The sequence below is a fragment of the Topomyia yanbarensis genome, chromosome 2 (genome assembly GCF_030247195.1).
Source record: "Topomyia yanbarensis strain Yona2022 chromosome 2, ASM3024719v1, whole genome shotgun sequence".
Lineage (NCBI taxonomy): Eukaryota > Metazoa > Arthropoda > Insecta > Diptera > Culicidae > Topomyia > Topomyia yanbarensis.
The window spans coordinates 193,698,663-193,721,945 of record NC_080671.1 but is presented as its reverse complement, the minus strand read 5'-3'; the positions used below and the strand labels follow the sequence as shown (position 1 = coordinate 193,721,945).

The window sequence follows — 23,283 nt, the reverse complement described above, 5'->3', positions numbered from 1 at the left end:
TTTGATTGCAACAAATATATTAAAGGAAATATCATGTCAAATAATTTTAACTGCGTGTAGGTTCTCTGGGAGTGTCAATATTTTATCATTTACGTTTGGAAGGAGGCGGTATATATAACTACTTATAGGAGAAGGATGTTGTAATGAACACAGCAGGATAGATGGACACTTTGCGTATCTCAAAACTGAAAAACTCAATAAGATTTTAACAGTGGTGGATACAGGGGGAGGATCCTGGGGCCCGGACGCCTCCCTAAAGTTTGGACTTGCTGAGAAATTTTAAATTAGTTTCAATTTTAAGTTTGTTTCAAAACATCAAACTTAATTCCGAATCAAATTCGGCCACCAAAACTAATTTTCATTAAATGAGGTTATTTCGCATTACGTTATGCATAATGAACATCTCAAAATCGAAATTTCAGAACCCCGCCACTGGATTTTAGTGATCTGTTGGAAATCCATTTTTGTGATTCAACAATAAAAAACCGACTTAATACTAGCAGTGAGATGAGACATTTCTTACACTTATAACCGTTGGACCGTTGGGATAAAGGGCGAACACGAAATTATTGCGACACATTCCACAGGGCTTAACTTTGTTACCATTGGGTAAAAATCAACCAAATTTTGCACACTTTCTCATTGATGTGTATTGTTTACATGCTGTCAAACTCGAAGTCGTGTTTTTCGATTCAACGAAAATGGAGGTGAACCAACGCAAGTCGAGAGAACAAATTCTTTCCAAACACCTGGAATTTCCTGACCTGTCGCATCGGCAGTTGGGAAAAATGTTGAACATTCACCATTCAACCGTCTCCAGAGTGTTTAAGCGGTTCCAGGAGCGGTTGACGTTGGACCACGTCAAAGGAGCTGGAAGAAAACCGGGACCGGATAACAAAAAGACGGAGGGAAAGGTGAAGCGGATGATTAAAGCAAATCCCAACGTCTCAAGCCGTGATTTGGCTAAAAAGATCGGCATGTCGCAGAGCTGCGTCCAGAATGCAAAGAAGAGAGCTGGACTACATACATACAAGGTACAGAACTTCCCAAACCGCGATGAGCGACAACAATCGACGGCAAAAACTCAGGCACGGAAGCTCTACGAGAAGATGCTGACAAAATATGGCTGCTGTGTGATGGACGACGAAACGTATATAAAAGCCGATTTTAAGCAAATTCCGGGGTTGGAGTTTTTCACCGGCATCTTCTATGTGGACGACAAATTTAAGAAGAAGTTCGCTTCCAAATATCTCATTTGGAAGGCCATCTGCTCTTGCGGACTGAGGTGTGAACCTTTCGTGACAAAGGGCACAGTAAATGGCGAGATCTACAAATCTTTTTGCCGTTCTTGCAGCAGCACGACGAAGCTCCGCTATTTTGACCAGATTTGGCATCATGCCACTATTCTAAAAGTGTCCTGGAGCGGTATGAGGCCAATTCTGTCCATTTTGTTCCAAAGGACATGAATCCGCCAAACTGTCCGGAGCTGCGCCCGGTGGAGCAGTACTGGGCAATGATGAAGCGGGAACTTCGGAAGAGCAAGAAGACAGTCAAAGACGAGAAGGACATGTTAAGAAAATGGAAAAAAAAACTGAGAAACTGGTACCGGATAACACTGTAAAGACTTTGATGGAGGGCATCACGCGAAAATGCGTTCAATTTTACACTCAAGGCTCCATCGATTAACTTTTCTTTTGATTTTTGAAGTAAATATATGTATAAAACTACCCTAAAATTTTGGTTTGATATTAAACATTATAAGAAAATTGGCATGACATTTTCGGTGTCGCAATAATTTCGTGTTCGCCCTTTAGACATAGGGGGACCGGGGCTAGTTGGTGGTGTTTTCAGTTTTCATTTTTTACCGCTTAGATGAAGCTAGATTTTTCAAAATAGACCACGTGGTATGGAAGGGCAAACTGTTGGCAACATCTCTGAATTTTATTAAAATGTTTGATGCATTGTCTCCATTTTTAGACACAAAAATATGTGACGCGGAAAACCCGCCAACTTACCCCAGCCACGGGGTGATTCGGCGGTATGTGCAGATATACACAGAAAAGAATATTTTGTAATTTTAAGGTTATTTTCATGCACATATTTGGAGCATGAATATAAATGTAAAATTAAGTCCCACCACAAATACACACGACTTGTCGTGCTTTCTTCAACGAATTTTATTATAATTTTACACGTGAATTGAAAATTACAGTTTCTTTAAACGGAAAACCAATTCACTTAAATGTATTTTTACTCGAATACTGCTGTAAAATGAATGACATGTAATATTACACGAATGAAAGTGTAAAATTGTATGCTGTTTGCTGCTCCAATTGATTTTAACGAAATTTTCAATCAAATTTTTGATTTAATCGTTGTATGTTTACATTCGTATTGATTTATATGTCGTTCAAATTTCATTATTTTTTGGTGTGTACCATAAAATAAGCAATCAAATGGTGAATCAAATACTTCATGGGTCCCTTTGGAAAGTGCTGAATGTCTTTTAAATAAAACTATATATTAACCGACATTTGCTATTATATTTCAGTCTCAATATCCCGGAATATTGACATTGACGCATACTCCATATTCAAAATTCGAAATTCTTCAGGCGATTGTCCGAAGTAAATATTTCCTGTATTGACGAGATACACAAGAAAAATACTTTCTTACTTTGGAGTGAATTCCAGAAATAAAAATTTTTGATGACTATTTTTGCACCGTAAATGGTACCGCCAATTTACCCCAACCGCATATTTTATAAAAAAAACGCTTTTAATCTACCTAACAGTGTGATGATACATTTCTTATTACTCTTATCGCTTTCTTCGGGTATTGTGTCGATTAAGAAAATTTGCAAGAAATCTCAAAGGTTAAACCAATTTAATGGAAAAGCGGAAAAATGGGCCATAAAATAGAAATACAAACGAGTTACTGCTAATGCTCCGTTAATAACATATATAAATTCTTAAATCAATCCATTGTGTAGGGTAAACTGAATTTTTCTAAAGGGGTTATATATGTTGTACTGAGTCAAAAAATTCGAAAAACAAATTTTCGAATGGATTTGAAGTTTATACTCTCAATAGCGTTTACTCAAATTCCCCATGCGGCTGAGAACTAAGCACTGAAATATCAGCTCTTTATATTTCGCTACCTCTGAAGTGCATGCATGCATAGTTCAAACTTTACTTCTATATCGACTTTTTCTAAAAATGACTTCCCAGTAGTATCTTTGATCTGAATTATTATCCCTAATCCTAATGCCAAAGAACAAATAAAAAACTCTCGAAACTTGTTAGGAAAAATCATTATCATTACTGCAACTTTCTTTTTCGCGAAACTTTTCGATAACCTTCCGTCAGTTCTATTAAAAATTTTCAAATACTTTATAATTTACATAATCTTATTAGGAATAGTTGTTTAAGAATCTTTTGTAATACAGGCCATATACGATAATCCGTAGTCTCTATTATCCGTAGACTCGATTATCCGTAACTCGATTATCCGTAGAAAATGATTCGATTATCCGTAGTACGATAATCCGAAGAAATTGTTTTGATTATCGGCACATTATTTTCTCTCAAGCTACAATAAACATTTATAATTTATTATTTGCTGCTAACTACAGTTTCTGAAAGAATAACTATTTTCTAAAAAATAATGAAGACTTCGTAGAAATACAGACATTTTAATTATTTAACATATAATTTTGAATTCGATGCGATGACTTACATATTTTCGTACACCAATCAATTACAATTGATACTAACTACAATTTCTGGAAAACCAGAATTTTATGTTCTCAAAAAATATTCACAAAAATACGTAGACATACAGAAATATCGTATTCTTTACAAAAAAAAATTATCCCAATATTTAAATACAAAAATCGATAGAAATTGATATCAGCTAAAATTCCTGGAAGCACAACATTTTGAACTCTCGTAAAAATTACAATAATTTGGAAAAATAAAGAAGTTTCATATAATCAACAAATCTTTCAATTCAGTGCAGTGTCGTATAAAATTTTATACACCTAATAAATTGGCTACAAACTATTATTTCCTGTAGATGCCAGCTATAATTACTAGAAGAAGAAAATTTTAAAATCTGTGATTTTTTCTGTAATTTTTAGAATGAATATAATGACCGATTTTGTCATCCCCATTATGTATTGAAGATTGACAAGATCTGAACATACATGTTTCATATTGATTGTGACTATCCAAAGTATGATATAAAACACCACTCAACTCTTCGGAATCCGTCTATTATCGCATCAGTTAAAAAAATCGAAACATTTTAATCACTTTAAGAACATCGACATTTTGAATTTTTAGCTCACTTATGTTAAAGACTTTTGCTTTAATCCCAACATGTAACATAGGAGAATCAAACCACAAGACTTTTTCTTAAATGTGGCAGACAAACTCGGGTCAAAAAGCTGACAAATTCGGAGGCGGACAAACACGGGGACTAATAAAATAGGATCTTCACTGTAGTCAGCACTTTGAACCGCTTTAAAAAGAACAGCGATAATAATTCGTTACAAAGTAGATGCACTGAACATCCTTTAAGTGACTCGGCTACGTAGAACGCCGAGCAATGGCCAAATGAAGATTCTGGATGATGTTTCCACCAAATAAGCAAATAAGAGAAAAAAGTTTACTGTGCGACGATGTATCACAAACTGAATCACTCGATGCGTTTGAACATATTCATAGCTAAAAATTTCCAAGAACCAAGAATCAGCTAGTTTCTGAGTAACTCTCCAAAACCTAGAGCGCATGACGACGATGATGATGCTGCTGTTTGAACAACGCACGATGCTTGGTTTTTTACTTGTAACGTGTGCAAAACTCATCTTCTTAGAAATATATGTTTTAAAATCGTTCAATGCTGGTCTTTCATTGGACCAACGTTAAGCGACGCCCAGCAGACCGTTCAGCAGAAATCGGCCCTTAATGGATTCCCAAAGTTTTGTTGTTATATACAAACCAGTAGTGCGTAATCATAAATTCAGTTTTTATTTCTGTCCGAATTTACCGAAACCAGAATTAAGTTAACTGAAGTTTCACGCAGAGAATTTAGTTTTATGCGTCATGATTATTAGACCAAACATAAGTATCCCAATCAATCGAACACAATACATTAAGATAAAATAACTTGGCTATATAACTTATTTTTCTTACATGTCTTACTATCACTTTATGCAATAAAGCGATCGATATTCGTCATTAAAATGGTGTGATCAAATAAAAATGTTTCATGAGTCAAACATAGATGCATGTACCTTAGATACTGTTTTTCAACATATAACAAATATATTTCATGGAGAAAAAAAACCTTTATTTTGATTCGATTATCCGGATGATTCGATTACCCGAAGCGAAATTTTTCTGCACCCTGCGGATAATCGAATCTGGCCTGTATTGTGTAGCAAAAGCTGAAAAATGATGAATTTTCTCAATCTGCAACATATAAACCCTTAAAGTATACCAATTAATTTAGGATACCGTAAACCGGGGTGACATTGATCACTTTTCGAAGTAATCATTGCATATTTTTAGACGCAACACATTTTTTTCAAGTTTAATTTTTTTAAACCATGTACTGATGTAAGGAGAACAAGATTGGATGGTTTTACCTAAAATTGTCCGCTTACAGCTATTTTTCCAAAAATGATTTCAAGTTGATGTCCGTTTTCGTATTCCGGGGTGACTTTGATAACCTGCATGTTCACCCACATTAAGTTATTGATGTCAATGTTTTTCATTCAAATGTTTGTTTAAACTAATTCTGGAAACATACTCATTGTTAAATAGATATTAATTGGTATTATAAAAAGTATTTCAATGTACTGAACAATTCGAGTTACCAAAATTCGTATAATTTGTGTCTAACTAGAATAAAATATTCTGAAAACCTTTAAAACAGCTGAAATGGTTTTATTTCAGTGCTTTATCAATGTACAAAAAGTTTCATACATTTTAACACGTTGGAATATTGAAATATAAAAAAAGATGCGAGTTTTAGCTTAAAAAAATTTGAAATAATTGCCAACTAGTTTCACAAAAAATTGTATTTAAAATAAACAAACTCTTAAAAGTAAATTTGGTACATCCCACTCTAAATGAAAATAAAATCTCGCTTGTAATTTATTACTCTTGCTCAAATTTGAGATTTATTGGTTTTATAAAAAATAGACACTTTATGAAGCTTCATAAAAATAAGTATTTACAAAGTGTTTCTTAACCTAGTTTTTTTTCTAAAATAACTTTCTATTGTGAGCTTCACAAACTCAAGCTTTGGATAAATGTAAATTTTATCGTTTATAAACAATAGAAGAGATTTATCATAAACAGTAAAATCATAATAATTTAATTTAAAATGAAATATTTATTTATTTATTTATTTAATTGCAGGCTTTAACCAACTTGGTCAAAGTTGGCTGAGAAAATAATTTTTCAAACTTCCCCTTGCAGCAAGCTACACATCAATAAAATAATTAGTTATTAATTTAACTATGCCAATTTATTTTCATTTTAAACATAAATTACCAGGAAATAATAAATCAACCAGTTTAGAAGAAAAAAATCGCAAATTTCTATGTAAAGTAAATCCAAAGATACCGGCTTGAATTAAAACGCATCCTCAGAACAACAAAGATCAAAAGAACCTGAGAAAATCGATGCGTTCAAAGAAGCATTCTTATCATTCCACTCACGACTTTTCCGCCCCCGCGCATTCCACTGGCAGATACACCGAAAGAAAGCTGCTACTCATCCGCAATGGTAGTCACAGCTGGAAAGTTTCTCTGTTCATTTCTTCAACCAAGACAAACTATCGTTCACTCTTCAAACATAGCGCTGCAAGACTAGCGAATGAGCGAATGGTAAATTAAATTGACATCAACATGACGTGAATTTTAAAGCATGTCCCTGATTTTCCGATGCGGCACTATAATGACAAACTAGAATGAGTGTGTAACGATGGAACCATAGTAACTTGTCCCAGCGATAATGTGAGGTATACGAGAAGGTCGGATTTAGAAAGGAATACTGTGTGTAGTAAGATGCTGAGTTTGTGGGCTGATTCAAGTAACTTTCGTTTCTGGTGGTAAATATTGACCCTACTATCCTTCAATATTTATACACATAGAACACACAAAGCAAACAGCAGTGTTGCCAATTACTGACATTGGAATACTCTTTCAACTTCTTGTGACAGATGTGTGCTAGTGAAACGTTACGTTTGAACCGCTTTTGGGTTATGGCACTGGGTAGCAAACGCCACCTGTCGCTATCGGAAAGACAAACACAGTACTTGGATTTTTGAAACCAACTTGGGTTTGCTCACATTGTTTTTCGGAACGTAAAATAAAAATGATGAAAAATTGCATTTTTTACCAGGATGAGCTTCTATGAGCATATACAGATTTTTCGTATTACTCGGTGCTACAAAATAAAATGTACTTCACAAGTTATTTAATAAAGATCATAGGTCTGGTCTTATAAAACACAAAACAACGTTTGATCAATTTCATATACCCTCACAATTTTGATTTCTAAAAAAATCGGAACTTTCCGCACAAAAAAAATTAGTCATTTTTCAATCCATCTTCAATTAATTGAATGTTCTTGAAAAAAGTAAAAATTACCTTTCCAAAAGTATACTATGTTATGTTCCTTTGTTAAAAACACTATTGTGTGCAATTTTCGTAAATAATGGGTACCTTCATAATGTTGTACCGAAACCGCATAGTGTTTTTAACCCTCTAGTTCCCAACACCATCTCTAGGCAGGTTCTATAAAACGTGGAAAAAATATATTTTGTGTTGAGTTGTGATGTCCATTAAACAAATTTTCCCTATTTTTGGAAAGATTCAATAAGTAAAAAAATAAAAGTATCCTGTTAATAGTATTTCGCTGTAGATGTGAAGAAGCTGTAGACACAGCCACCACCTTACACAATGTAGCAAACCCGCTACGACTGTAAGCACAATGGCAATAGTCTAATAAAATCTATCTCGGCATTCGAAAGGCAAACAGAGATGAACAGCAGCAATCATCATTGATTGATGCCAATCGTCGACAGGTTTTCAGTGGTGATCTTGCGTGGTTTTTCTTTTGTCGGTTCACACGGTAAAGAGGAACAAGTCTGTCTTTTCCAAGAGTCATGCTGGTGAACTTGAGTGATTTGTAGTTATTCTGCCTAAGCTCGACCCTCATCAGCAGAAGACAAAAGTTAAGCCCGTAAGATATTAAGCCTGTTCTAATGACCCTGTGACTTGTTTTCCGATCTGTATACTTCACATCCTTGCTCTCACTTGAGTACTATGGCTCTAATTTTTATAACATTCCCTACCCAGTAATCTCCAGCTAATTGAATGTCGTGAAAATGTAAAAAAATAGGTAGTTTCGTGGAATTAATCGGAAGCTTAGTTTTATTTTGAAAAAATACTTTGCGTGTCTACAGGCGAAGATGAGTGAAAAAATATTCAGTCTTTCAGTGCTTGCTTATCGTACCGAAACTAGCATTATGTGTCATTTCAGTTAAAAACAAGTATGTTTTGAAAACTTTGTGTCAATACGAGTGTCAGAATTTAGAAGTTTTTATCATTTAATAATATTTGGGAGAGTTGAGCGCTAGTTAGTGGAATCTTTATATTTTTCTTTTGTATTAGACACATCAATACAACCTCCAATGTATTTGTGTTGCATCACAGTCTGTTCGAAGACATTGTAAGCGATATTCAGTTTTCGAGCGTAATAGAGCAATGCGTCTATTTTAGTCCTATTAGGGAGGGTTCCTCACCATGTCATAAATTACTCGGAATATAATTGGTGAAATGCGTATAACGTGGCATCAACATCTTTGATTTGTTCTTAAGAACCAATATAATAACGAAAATTGCCCTCTCATTGAAGCTAACACGTTGAACAAGGATGGTTGACGCTGCTCTAGCCAACGCTTTCAAATCGGTAGGGCGAAAATAGGCTCATCTCCCTAATATTCGATGGAATGTGTACAAATTAGCATCAACAGATTTGCTTCATTGTTAAAAACCAAAATAATAACACAAATGTCCTGATCATTGTGAAATGCCCGTGTCTGAGCGCAACGAAAACTCGAATCGACATCCGCTATTATGGTCATACCATTTGATTCGTCGAACAAATCATGGCAGACGCAACGCAACGGCTTCAAATGGATAGGGTGAAAATAGAAAAATGGCCAAAAGAGGCTCATCACCCTATATGAATATCTTTAGGGGTGTGCGAGTTAAGGCATAATGCAGATTAGCACCGTGACTTAATATCTCAGTCCTTTTTAAATTTTTAGACCCGAAACTATTGAAAAAATAATTTTTCAGTTTGTTTCCTTTTGGGACAATAATGCATCCAAGCCCATGCGACTTGCACGACTCTATAGGTTTCCCTATCTGATCTACCATAGTTTGCCGATGAAACTTGGGATGGCAGGCTGCTAGCGGATTGCAAAAGTACCAGATCATGCTGTGTGGGGTGCTGTCCCGGTTAACAATGAGGCGAACGAGATATTTCCAGATACGTCATTTAGTAGGACAACTGTCAGTTTGTTGGTTGAATTTAATTTGGATTTTTTAAATTTAAAAATCAGAAAAGAATAAATAAAGTTTAAGAATGATATGAGTGTGCTCGTAAGGACACCTGCTATCAATACATATGAAAAACTGACGCAATTTTTCCAAATTAAAGATCCCTATTGTACCTATTGTACGCAAGGTTCGTATACCAAGTTGGGCCCCTGTTATTAGTTCGAATCAAAACTCGTCGAAATGTCAATTGGCAATAAGTTCATCCGGAGTGTTCATTTGAAGACTCTTTTTTCAAATGGTCCAATCTACAAAAGCCTCATTTTGTTTACTTTCTCTTTTGCGAATAACTCGGTCACCTTTCTGTTTTCCCTTCAACTGTTTGTATAATACGCTAATAAAATCCTTGGTTTTTCGAAACATACTCATAAATGTTTAAAAAGTTTATGGTTTTACAGTAACAATCGAAAAAGAAAACGAAAAAAGGGCTCTCATTTGCAGATTGGATTAAATAAAAAAAGCCTTCATTTGTGCTTTGTTGCCAATTTTATTTTGATTCCTCCACTCAATGATACTATGCTACATCGCTGACACTAAGCATAGCCTCTATGTTTGAAAAAGCCGACCAAACGAGTGGATCACATGTGTGCTTGCGAGAGGTCGCCGCTTCCGACGGCGAATCGGCGGTCACCTCGCCCGGCGGATCCGATGCAGCTTTGCGCCGCTTCGCTTTACAGGCCCCGATTATGCGACTATGCACGCCTTAAATAGATGTTCCTGAATAGTATCGGATAGTTACTGAAAAATTCCTAAAACATCATCTGGAAATCCAAATTTTCTGGGTACGCTCCAGCTCTCCGTTTAGCTTCAAAGATGTTGCTACCTGTGCGTCAATTTGACGCTACAGAATGAAATTTGTTTACATTCGACTAGTTTTGATTTGAGCCAACAAGTTTGAAAGTCTGCTGGGCGACCGTAGCGTAAGGCGACCATGAAACGATCTGATGCTTGTGAAAAAAGTTATAAGGCAGAAACCGATTGATGCTTTGACGATTGATAAAATATTCATTATTTCTAGCACTACCGCTGGTGGAGCTCGATTTAGATACAACTTTTTTTTTTGCTTGCTCTTATTGGGTCCAAATCAATAACCTGAGCTGTTTGGTCCCACCACAAGAGTTTTGAGGGATAACATGAGCTTTTTTGTACACAATAAGAGAGTGTTGAAAAATGTTGTATATAGTTCGATCGTGAGCAGCAGTGATGCTATGAGAATTGAAATTTTCATCGATCGTCAGAGCATCAATTCATTTTTGCTTAACCCTTTCATGCCCAACTTGTGCATGTAGGCTTTCAAAACTATTTTTCCTTGAAAACAGTGGGGTCAAGCAACACGAAAAACCTTCTTTTCATAAAATAGGTGCTTTCCTCGCCGTGCTAGAAACTGCTCAATTTTTACCTTCCAATGCTCAATACAATTCTCCTAGAATATTTACAATAGTCCAATTGCGTGGAAAACGTAACCAAAGACAGTCTAAATTAATAGGTTTTATCAGTTTTCAATAATATTGCAACATAACGAAGATGTGTGAAAAATTCATTTTCAGTCGTTGACGTAAACTGTCTCTGGCAGCACTGCTCTCTTCGGAATCCAATCCGACTAATTGCAATAACTTCAGTTCTAGAGCTGATCCTAGTAACTGTTAATACTCAAATGTAAGGCAAAAGTCACATTTATGAGCCTTACTTGTTATTGTGAGAATATCTTGCCTCAATCAAAAGTTATAGCTGTTAAAAATCGTTTTTGTCCACAAACAACATGGGCATGAATGGGTTTTAATATTATTTTCCACAAACGTCAGATCGTTTCACGGTCTTCGAGATTTTGTTTCGACTTGATAAATTTCCAATGCAAACAATATATCGATTTATTTTTAGGAGGTAATGGGCGACTCCTGGAGGAATTATTTTGTGAAAGTCAGTTTCCCCATATGGAACCCCATATAAACTTTTAACAGTGGGCGCAAAAATATAGTTTCACCGATCGAGCTAAGAATTAGCACAGTTGTTCTAGGACCTAAATGGTACCCAAAAGTTGCTCGGAGCAAAATTTCATTTTTTTTTTTCATATAACCGTGACTCTAGTGACCATACGTCCTAGTTTTCAATTGAAAGTCCTTGTGTCCTGGGATGTCGCGGAAAACCATTAGTTGATTTAACTTACCTGTTGTTTATTTTTGTTTTGTGCTGTTATTTTTTCCACCCTTCCAATTCTACTTCCCCACACCTCCTTGTCCTTTCCTTCTGCTCAGGAAATGATGAAAACACACGGCAAGGCACAAATCCCCGACTACATACGGGGGACGTGCCGTTTCAGCCAATATATTCTGACTCCTGATTCCTGGCTATTATCGGCAAATTTAAGACTAAGAGAAACGAAGGGAATGAAATTGAAAGACAGATAGGTATTCTAGAGCGAATCAGTTATAATCTTAGAACTGAAACTAGGACTCATATGGGCATGATCGAAAGGAAATGAGAAGAATCCTTTGCCTTCTACTAAGTAGGAGTTGGGCGTTGCACATAAGTCTACCGCATAGCAAGAGAGTTTGCCGTTTGAGGGCCCATCGACACCAGCTGAAATATGCCCGGGTAAGCTAAAGATAATCGTTGAGGGTCTCGTCCCGAAGCACGATCCAACTACTTGGTCACCGACACCGTACGTGAAGAAGAAGAAGAAGCAAGCACAGGCAAGCGACTAACGACGAGTTCAAAGAAGCGTCGATGAAACTAAAATCAAAGAAAGTCCCCGGTCCGGATGGAATACCAAACGCGGCGCTGAACCCTGCAATCTTGGCATATCCAGGATGCTAGATGATGGTAATTTTTTCCTGAAATGTGAAACGTACATAAGCTGGTGTTGCTGCCAAAGTCAGGGAAGTCACCGGGTTATCCAGCCTCGTATTGATCAAGGCCGCAGCGCTGCACAGAAAAATGAGCCAGATCCTGAAGAGCTACTTCCAGAGTATAGTACGTCTGCACGAGATGAACGAAGGGCAGAAGTCAATGCAAGTCGCAGCGGGCGTTCCTCAGCGCTCCATTCTCGGTCCAACTCTTTGGAACGGGATGTCGATGGGATCTTAACACTGCGGCTGCCCGGGAAAGTGAAAATCGTACGTTTCACGGACGACGTGTCACTAACGGTGATGAGTGAGTGACACACGGAGACACTAGACGCAATAGAGAGGTGGATGAACGAGGTCAAACTGCAAATAGCTCACCACAAGACGGATATGTTGTTGATTGTTTGATACAGATCACCGTGAAGGGCACGCGATTGCATCGAAGCCTGGGGTGCGGCGCTAAAAACCAAGCGGAACCGCGAAAAGCTGAACAGGACGTTAGTAGACCGCAAGAGAGCACCGGTTGTCGAAGCCCTATCGGAACCGCCAGACCGACCACCCCATCGGTTATTCCAATAGAGATATAGTGAAAACCGCTGGGGACAAGACTGACTAGACCGCGACGAGACAACACCAGTCGCTGGTCATCGGGGCACCAGTGAACCGGACGCCCTGCTTCACTGGACCTAGCTGATTTACTCGGTTTCGGGAGTTTCTCTCGTCGGGGAAGTCTCCGTCCGAGTAGGTCAGGTCCATCGTGGGGGAGTAGATCGAGTAGTTCGTGAACAAGTCGGGGAGCTGAATGGCTCATCAAGGAAGTAGTGCTAAATGGCACAAAAAGTAAACTAAAGGGCTTAAAGGAGTCGCGGTGCTAAATGGCACCGGACACGGAGCCAAAGGGCTCAAAAAGTTGTGGTGCCGAAACAATCGAATTGGGAGAACTTCTTTCGCCGGGGAACTCTCCGTCGTGTCAGCGTACAGTCCGATTCACCGCCGGGAACTAGACTGAGTTGACCGCTACAACACACCAGTCGCGCTCCAGCAAACCGCCCCTCCTACTACACTGGAGCCGCCGAACTGACCTCGGCACCTGGCTGCCGGTGAACTCTTCGTCGGAGTAAGTTATACTGAGTAGTTCGCGAACAAGTCGGAAGCTCAACGAGGAATTGATACTAAATGGCATAAGGGAACCTAAGGCCTTAGTAAATAAGCCATTCTGAAGTTTGCCGCCCAGATTGTTCTCGTAGGGGAAGAGCTCGAATTCTCAACCCATTGCTAGCTTTTCTACTACCATACAGATATTGTCACGTTGTGTGGATGGTCGAAAACTGGTAGTGTGTCGAGGATGCGTTCTGTTTTTTTTTCTTTTTTTTTATTTTGATTATAGAGGTTTTAACCCTAGGATCATCTGCCTCTTTTTGGGTTAGAGAAATTTAATTTGGAACAATCTCTAACCCTATGTGCGGGGTTGGGAATCGAGCCCAGATGAGCTGCGTACAAAGCAATTGATATACCAACTACACTATGTCCGTCCCCACAAAGGATGGGGCTGTAACCCTACCGAAAGAACTAACTACTAAGTTGTTGAATAGGAGTGTGTGCTGTGAACATAAAAAACCTCTTCACGAATTCATACTATGTTGCGTTTCGGATTCGCCTCATCAGAAACCGACACTAACTTATTGTCGGAATAGATTGGCGCCGGCTTGACGCAGATCCCTTAAAACTAAAACACACTATGTGTTTCAATCGAACGACTGATCAAACGTGATGTCCCGTTTGAGCAGAAGTTCTGTTAATGCCGATGAGACACAGTGAAGCCGAAACTTGCCTTGGCTTAGCAGGCCTATACGAAAGCATATAGCATAATTCTTCACGAAGTAATGCCGTAGGATAATGTCGGGGAGGAATCAGGTTCCGTGCAAGAGTAGTTGCATTAGTGGCTCGGGTGGCTACCCAATCCCGTTCCCTAAATTGTTGGTTTTTGTACATTTTTTTCCTGCTCAGGTTGTTTTGGAACATTTTTCTGCTCTCTCAAAACATGAATACATATATTCTATATATATATATATATATATATATATATATATATATATATATATATATATATATATATATATATATATATATATATATATATATATATATATATATATATATATATATATATATATATATATATATATATATATATATATATATATATATATATATATATATATATATATATATATATATATATATATATATATATATATATATATATATATATATATATATATATATATATATATATATATATATATATATATATATATATATACAAAAATATTAATATCCCCCCTCCCCGAATTTTTTTTTACTACGCCACTGTTAAAAAAAACCTAAAATATTTATTTTAGTTGAATTAGATCGTTGTGTTCCTGCTTCAAACTGTTTGAGATCATAATGCTGCTCTCTGCATCCTGCCAAAGCTACTTTCCTTCTGATCAATATGGATTCAATTCAAAAAGATCAATCTCCACGAATCTGGCTCAGTTCGTTTCATTCTGCTTACGTTATATGGACGCTGGTGTTCAGATCGATACATTGTATATCGACTTGAAATCAGCATTTGACAGAGTTGATTATGAAATTTTTCTGGAGCGGTTGAAGTTAATAGGAGTATCTTTTGATCTGATTCGTTGGCTCAAATTATATTTCACAAATCGCCAACTTGTAGTAGAAATTGGATGTGTGTTCAATTCACCTCACATCCCATTTTCAAATAACTCCTCAGGGTAGTGTTCCCCAAGGAAGTAATTTGGGCCCAAACTTATTCACACTCTTTATCAATGAACTTTCAATGACTGGTGCTGTTGAAGCTTGTTTATAATTAGTAGGTATTCACAAGTGCAGTGTAACATCGTGTCATCGCAAGCAGCAGCCAATTTCATACGAACTGAGATCAGCATCTTGAGCATGTACTACAAGTGTCATACTTTGAAGTCTGCACTCAGCAAGAATTGAAGCGATTCCAAGAAAATTCGTTCGTTATGCATTAAGACGCCTTCCGTGGAAGGGCTCTTTTAATTTTCCGCCATACGAAGAGCACTGTAGATTATTAGGTCTACACACGCTTGAACGGAGGAAAAGAGTAACCCAAGCTGTATTCGTCGCTAAGATTCTTCTAGGAGGGTTAGATACGTCAAAATTATTAGGTCAACCCCACATCTATGCACCGGAACGTTGGGACATAGGAACTCCCTGTACAGTGGGCATGGTCCGAGTCGCTTCATGTCTGCCACGTACAACGTGTTGTCCACTACCTATGCTATTGAGGAGTTCCTGACATGCCAGATCGTTACTGACGACATTTTAATCCATATTTTTCTCTGCTTCTATTCATTTATATTTTTTCGTTTTTGTGTCTTTTTTTCTATTTGATGTTAAATATTGCATTATACATGTAATTGAAAAAATATGGGGTTTTACTGCCAATTTGAGAAAAGTTGATGTTTCACTCTAATTGGTTTTTCCCCATCTTCATACCAATTCATGAAGATCAACTAGGTCAGATGATAATTAAATAAACAAAAGAAAATCAAATTAAGAAAAGAAACAATTTTCGGATTTTCGGAACAAAACAAATTTTTATTGATATCTGTATTAATTTATGATTTCACAAAAATGACAGCTGCTTGAAAATAGCATATATATATACTCCGTGCCAAATTTCACTTCATCAAAACAATATAAAAATTTCTCAATGACCGATATGATCTAACATTGAAAAATAGACATTTATATTAGATGGAATTAAAAGGCTAAATTTTCCAAAAAAAAAACTTTGCAATGACGATTCCATATCTTTCTTTTAAAATTAATCAACGGCTGCAGTTCTACTGTTTGATTTTGTTACCAATTACATTTTTAATGCATGAAATCTAATTCTATGCTATCCAATTTTTCTTTTCAGTGGTGGTAGAAGAACCTGAATTCACCGAGGTCATAGAAAACGTAACAGTGCCTGCAGGACGGAATGTCAAACTGGCGTGCTCCGTCAAGAATCTAGGATCCTATAAAGTAAGTACTGCTTCCGTAACGATTGTTGCAGTTGTCAATAATATAATATTCGTGGTAGCAACCGTCCCTTTTCATAGTAATTCTCACGATTGTGCTTTTTTGCATAACCACCACAAGCATCAAGATAACTCTAACTCGAATCATTCCTTTCTCCCTAACCTAACCAACGTGCCCATCCCAAACGCAATAAAAGAAATCAGTTTTATGAAAATTGTTATCTTTTAATAAAAGCCGTACAACGGAGCATTTCTCGAGAATACTGAGCGTACGAACGATCATGGATATTTTCCTAATAAAAATCCCCATTTATTTGTATGCTAGCCTGATCCGGGTATGAACCTACCTTCTACTTATGATTCTCCCCTTATATGCTCATATCAAAACTGACTGACGTGCTCTCCGACTACGGTCGTTTCGGCAGGGAGAGAAGAATCGATTTCCCTATCTACCTAACGTTGACGTACGTAGAAACTCAAGGAACCTGTCTTGATTCTACCTTTATTTACATTCATCTACCTCCGATAGACAAACATTTCAGGGTGGCTATCCCCAGGGATGTTTGATTATATAAATATTTTACCTGAAAATTTAATAGTTTCAAAAGTGTGCACGATTAGAAATCGAAAAGATAAATATTAACATATTGAATAATTTACCCTAGCTCTCCAACACTTCACTAACTGATATGTGCCATTGACCACCACGGTACAAGGGTTACCGATAAAGGGACCACAATCATAGCACTCAAATGTTTACCCATTTATGCCACCCTGATAGCATTTCTGACAGACTTTTGTTATGCAGGAATGAACCCTCGATCCAACAAGCACACTCGGTTCAATGATATCTCATTCATCGAAAGGGAGCCACATACAAATGCATATTTTCCTTACCTCGTCTGACCCAACCGCAAATCCCTAACCCAGAAGGACAAAATTGCCAAACTCTCTTCATTTTTATGAGGAATAAAAATCTTGTAGGTACCGAAGACATTTTTATATTCGTTATGATTCTCCGGTTTTTCTTTCCCTCAAACCAGAAAACTCGAAGTTCCACAACCCCAGATAGACGGTTGGCGGTGACCGAAAAAAAGAACGTACATTTTGATCCTGCGAAATAACGCTACGCTGCTTCCGTTGTCGCACCGGAAATAAAAATTGAGACGGGGGTAAATTACACGGTTCACCGGAAAGATTGTCCGGGTTGGTTTATCATTATCTGCCTATGCGGAGGTATTTCCTAAAATTAAGATTAGAAATACGTTAAGAAACGAAACATGATACTTTAAGGTTGTAAGCTAAACGCTTTTTTGTTTGATATCTGATGATACACCAATACAGTGTTAAGGAATATTGAGATAAAAACATTTACGTTCGTATTCAAAATGTGTCTGGAAGATTTCAAAACATTAAGCAATCAAAGGTATGTTGCGCGATGATTATCGATACAAATGAGTCACAAATTTCAAACTGTAGCAAAAAATAAGTATATGGCAATTTTGAGCCACTAATTTCCATCGTGTCGATTTGAGCATATTTTACTCGTTTTATTCTCCCGCAAGGTGATTCTTGTTGAATTTTTATACTGTTTCAGAATATGTTTGAAAACAAAAACATGGGTGAGATATTTTCTTCATTTTATTTATTTTTTGTTATTTTTTATTCGACACGACTCGCACTGTTGGCTTTATTGAGCCGCGGGTCTTAGTTCATTTTTCGACTGTCCGAATCTAGCGCACACCACTTATTCTTGCGCGTAGAAATCCTTTCTCGCGGCTGGGAAACAATTACTGCGTTATCCAATGCAGCTTGGTGGTTCGCTGTACTGTCTTCTTTTCTGTTTTCGTTAACGTTCGTGTCATTATCATCGTACTGCTGTCTTAGTGCCTACGCCCGGATGTTTTTGTCTACATCTTGCTTTTGCGTGACACAATCATGTACCCAGCTGTGGCGTTAATTTTTTCGTTAGCTGTATTGGCTGTTGGTTTAGAGGCACTGGGCGCAGACGTGCACTATAGGACATTGTGTTTTTGCTCATCCAAAGCCAGCTGTTTAATAGTCCTGGTAGCCAAAAACGGTGCTAGTTTGATACGTTACGTAACTGTGTTCAGCTCGTAAGTGTCAATCTCGTCTATTCGTGTGGTACGCCAAAGAGTACACTGGAGTGGTTGATCTTGTGAGCTGACATTGATCTGCCGAGACATTTCGGACACGAGCATGATCTGTTTGGTCCGACTCCGTAAGATTATTAGTCGTATCACTGGCCCAACCAGCTACACATTGTTGAGCGATACTCCCGATGATATCTTAAAAGAAGAATCGAAGACCCTGCAAACCTTGGTAGTAGTGCTTGACCAGCAGGTGGTGCAGCAGGTAGTACTGTTTTATTGATCCCGCGGAAGCATCTTCGACCTTACTCATGTTCCCTAGCGCTAGATATTGTTCCATGAAGGCATCGTACTGATACCGTAGTAATGAATCTTTTGCCACCCTACGTTCCGTTCCCTGAAGTCGTTGGCGTGCTGCGTCCCTTGATTCACCCCAGCGTGAAAGTACGTCTTCATTTTCGGGAAAAGCGACGGTGTGCCAACCCTCTAGAATCCTTTGGACTGAACGCAGACACAGATCCTCGTAGCTTTTCTCCTATAGTCTGTGAGCATTACTGACTCTACCTCCTCACAAGACCAAAAGCGAGACATCAAAGACATCAACTCGTCAAGCCCATCCAACGTAAATACTTTGCCATTAATGTGTAGGGCTTGGGTTGAAAGCAAAACGTCGTCTTACATAACCCATCCGACCACAGATGGGCGGGCCTTCTCCAATGGAAATTTATCGACCGGTTTCGAAAAATTCGAAGAACGATTCGATTCCAAGTACAAGGTCTACTGCGCTAGACTCGAAATATGCAGGATCTGCTAGTTGAATTACTCCCGGTACTATCCGTCTATCCGTGTGTATAGTAGAGGTTAGAAGGTTGATCGTAGCCTTGGGTAGAATTGATAAACGCAACTCTCGAGGAAATGAAGATATTTGTGACCGTCAGGCTTATTATTTGCTCACACAATGTGCCACAAAGAGCGAAATACACCGATGAAAAAAAGAGCAGCACAAAAACACTGCGATGTGCAGAACGACCGCACAAAGAGAAACTTAGAAATGAAAAAGAGAAAGATCTGTGCACCAAGAGCTGCACAACTTTTTTCACCTTGAAGAGCCGCTTTTTTGTGCCTCCCCTCACTGGCAAACAGGTAGGAAGACGAATCAAACTACAATTCAGATATAGTTTGTTCGGAAGAACGTTTTTAAAATGTTTTTTGTTGCCTCCTCTGCCTCCGTGCGCGTGGGACCAAGATTCACACTAAAGAGCCTCTTTATTTCTACTCTTTGCGGTGTGTAGCCATAGAGTAGAATACACATATGGGAGCAACACACATCGGAGTAAAGAGGTTTATTGTGTAAGAGAAGAGCGGTGGTTCGCATGAAAAAGCGTTTTTTATTCTTCTCTGCTCTGAGGTGCATTTCATCCCTGGTGACCGTATCACCGCACGTAACCTGTGCATAACCTTGTCTCCAGTTTGTCAAATTCCGAGTACTAATATTGTTGTATGTCAGAGCAATATTGGTAGCGAGTTGAGTCGACATGAGAGATGAGATCAATAATCGTTAGTGAGGCAGCTCATCTCACCATTACTGCTATACATGACATTGCTCTCGCTCATCACAGATTCAAGACGAAGGTTCATGATTCTCTCTCCGCCTTTCACATCTACTTAGTTCATAAGAGCCCGTTAGTTACAACCAAGTCATCGAAGAAGTAGCATCAATAAATTGTTATTCGATTTTGTATTCTCGGCTTAAATAAAGGTGCAAGTTTTTTCCTGTTCGCAAACCGCGACAAGTTGGTCATTATTTGACACGGTAGCCTACCCGATTCAAATTCCTCAGCTGCAGCTCACTGTTTTGCGCTGTGTAATTGACTTGGTATCTGTCGTTCAGTGAGTGGCATTTCGGCCTATGATAGCGAGAAGCAGGAAAGGGTGAGCAACTTTGGCGATTCTGGTTCCCTACGCAACAAATATAGCCACACAATTACGAGAAACCTTTAAACGCTTCTCAACCGCTCCGTGATTAAGTTTTTTGCCGATTCCGAATCGAGAAGAGCGCGAGCGGGGAAACGTAGTTAGAAGTAGTTGGTATTCGATGGTATTCGGTAAAGGATACTTCTGAAAAGAGCAAAAAGAGAAGGGACACCTAAACTTGTATATTGGTGGTCTTTATGAGATATGTGAAACATAAAAGGATGCTATGATATCCCGAACTATTGGGTTAATTAATTAACTGAGAGCTTGCGTTACATTACCTGGCACATGACCAGACAACGTGTTCGATATCGTGATAGCCGTTACCACCAACTCTGAGCCTGCTTTCCACAAGCTACAAACGCACATTCACCATGATTCGGTTAGTATTCACAGAAAATTGAGCCGTTTCAGAAATTAATGTTACACTTACAGGCTTCTTTAGAGTCGAACCACACCCCGAGGTATTTGAATTTGAAGATCTTCCCCCATAAGTAAGAGCTGGCTTTGCGCTGGCTCACGCTTCCTAGAAAATCCTATAATATCTAGCTGTAGAGCCCAAGTAGACAAATTGTCTATAATATCTTGAAATGGTCTTAATTAATCGATAGCTTTGAACTAGTAGTAGAGACTATTACGTCATCTGTAAGTTGCATAAGCTTGCTTAAATTGATAAGATATTCATCTACGTCGTTCGCGTGAAAATTGTAAAGAAGGAAGCTTATGCATGAGTGCTAGAGAAGGCCATCTAGCTAACTAGTATAGCTGTTGAATTGCCATGTAAAATGTGCTTCACAGAGAAACGCCACGCAACTGTTCGTTCCATTGTTCCGGAGGTTGATTTACATGGTTTTGGGATGGCGAACACCTTCACTTTCTTCCAACTATGAAGGACAATGATAACCTCGAAGAACTTGTTGCATAAATTCAATAAACGCCTCTTCGCGTAGTGCAGCAGATTCTTCAAAGGGCTGAATTTAATTTAACCCCGTGACGTTATTGTTGCATAATAAGTGATAATTTATCTGACATAAACGGTGATCCGTTCACAGTATTCTGAGAATACGCGACGTTATAGGTTTCCTGTACCGGGACAGATCTGTTTGTCACAACGAGTGCTCAGCGATGTTTCTTTCGTTAACCCGTAAACGAACCGTCGCCAATAGCTGCGTTTTTAATTTTCTTTGTCTTTTCTTACGATGCATTCTTCCAGAAGCTGTCGGGTGTTCCGTTTTTCAGGAAGGTTTTGTACGCTGAGGACTTCGTCTGAGCACTCTTTATCCCATTGCGGGGTGAGAAACCATCCTGTATTCCTGCAGGGTACTGGTTTAATTTGAGCTTGATTAGCGGTGTTGAGCCAACCAAAAGCCTGTATTCTCTGTCCAGAGGAAACTCTTGAGTGGATTATTCGGATAGCAAAAGCGTTCTCTTCCAATCAATGTTTCGTGTGAGGTCTAAAATCTGGGGCACGCGCGTTTAGCGTGTAGGCCGGCTATAAACGTCAAACGTCAGCGAATCTCAAGTCACAAGCGGACCCTACATGGGACAAGAATATTGTCAATAAAAATATTGTCAAGACTGCTTCAATACGTCAATCCCATTTGATTTCTACATGATCAATATTTTCAAGATACCCTTACACGAGCAATATATTGATCAATAATCGATTTATTGACAATATTTCTACACGTGTAGGGTCCGCTACACACATTGCGAGTTCGGTCGAGAAGTTAAAAGCTAAATTGAAATAATTTATTGGTGCTAATTAAAATTCCTTAATTCTACGGGGATGATTAATGCTAAAATAAAACACAAATTTATTATTCTAGCTTAAAATCGTAAGTGAAATAAAAGTAAATTCGTACTGAAAAATCTAATTTGTTTTTCTAATTAAGACACTTACAGAACCAACAATTTGGTTAAAATTTATACCCTGAGTTCTCTACATGTAGGATGAATCGTCAATACGGTGAAAAATACCGAATGACTATTGTATAATCGAATTAAAATGAATATATTTGCAGTATAAAGCTGCACCGCACTGTACGCTACTACGCCAACGTAACGTGCTGCTAATAACCGGTGTTTCTTTCACACTCTCTGTCCCAACAGATGGTCTCGAACCGCTAGAAATGTAAATCAGATGGTCGCAACCGTAGGTACCACATGTAATCCAACTGCGTCGATGTCGACGCGCTTACGCGAAACGGCGGTACAGGGATCCGTGTCATTTATCCCGTGTTTGAAATGGTCATATTGAAGTTGACGCAAAGATCTTTGATTAAAGTTGATCTCAATTCAGCGAATCTCAAGTCACACACATTGCGAGTTCGGTCGAGAAGTTAAAAGCTAAATTGAAATAATTTATTGGTGCTAATTAAAATTCCTTAATTCTACGGGAGTGATTAATTCTAAAATGGAACCCTAATGTATTATTCTAGTTTAAAATCGTAAGTGAAATAACAGTGAATTCGTATTGAAAACCCTAATTTGTTTTTTCTAATTAAAACACTTGCAGAGCCAAAAAATGGTAAGGATTTATATGTGAGGCGAATCGTCAATCCGGTGAAAAATACCGAATGACACCGCACTGCACCACACTGCACGCTACTACACCAACATAACGTGCTGCTAATAACCGGTGTTTCTTT

At 38.0% G+C, this 23,283-nt stretch overlaps 1 protein-coding gene across 9 annotated transcripts in view; it reads left to right on the top strand.

Moving 5' to 3' along the window:
• The window catches only part of LOC131682538 (lachesin-like), a 236,922-nt gene that overhangs the window by 55,004 nt on the left and 158,635 nt on the right, over positions 1-23,283 (top strand). For all 9 annotated transcript variants that reach the window (XM_058964092.1, XM_058964095.1, XM_058964091.1 and 6 more), the window contains exon 3: positions 16,445-16,551. In XM_058964092.1, the coding sequence (XP_058820075.1) occupies positions 16,445-16,551 (107 nt within the window). The remainder of the gene's footprint in view (positions 1-16,444; positions 16,552-23,283) is intronic.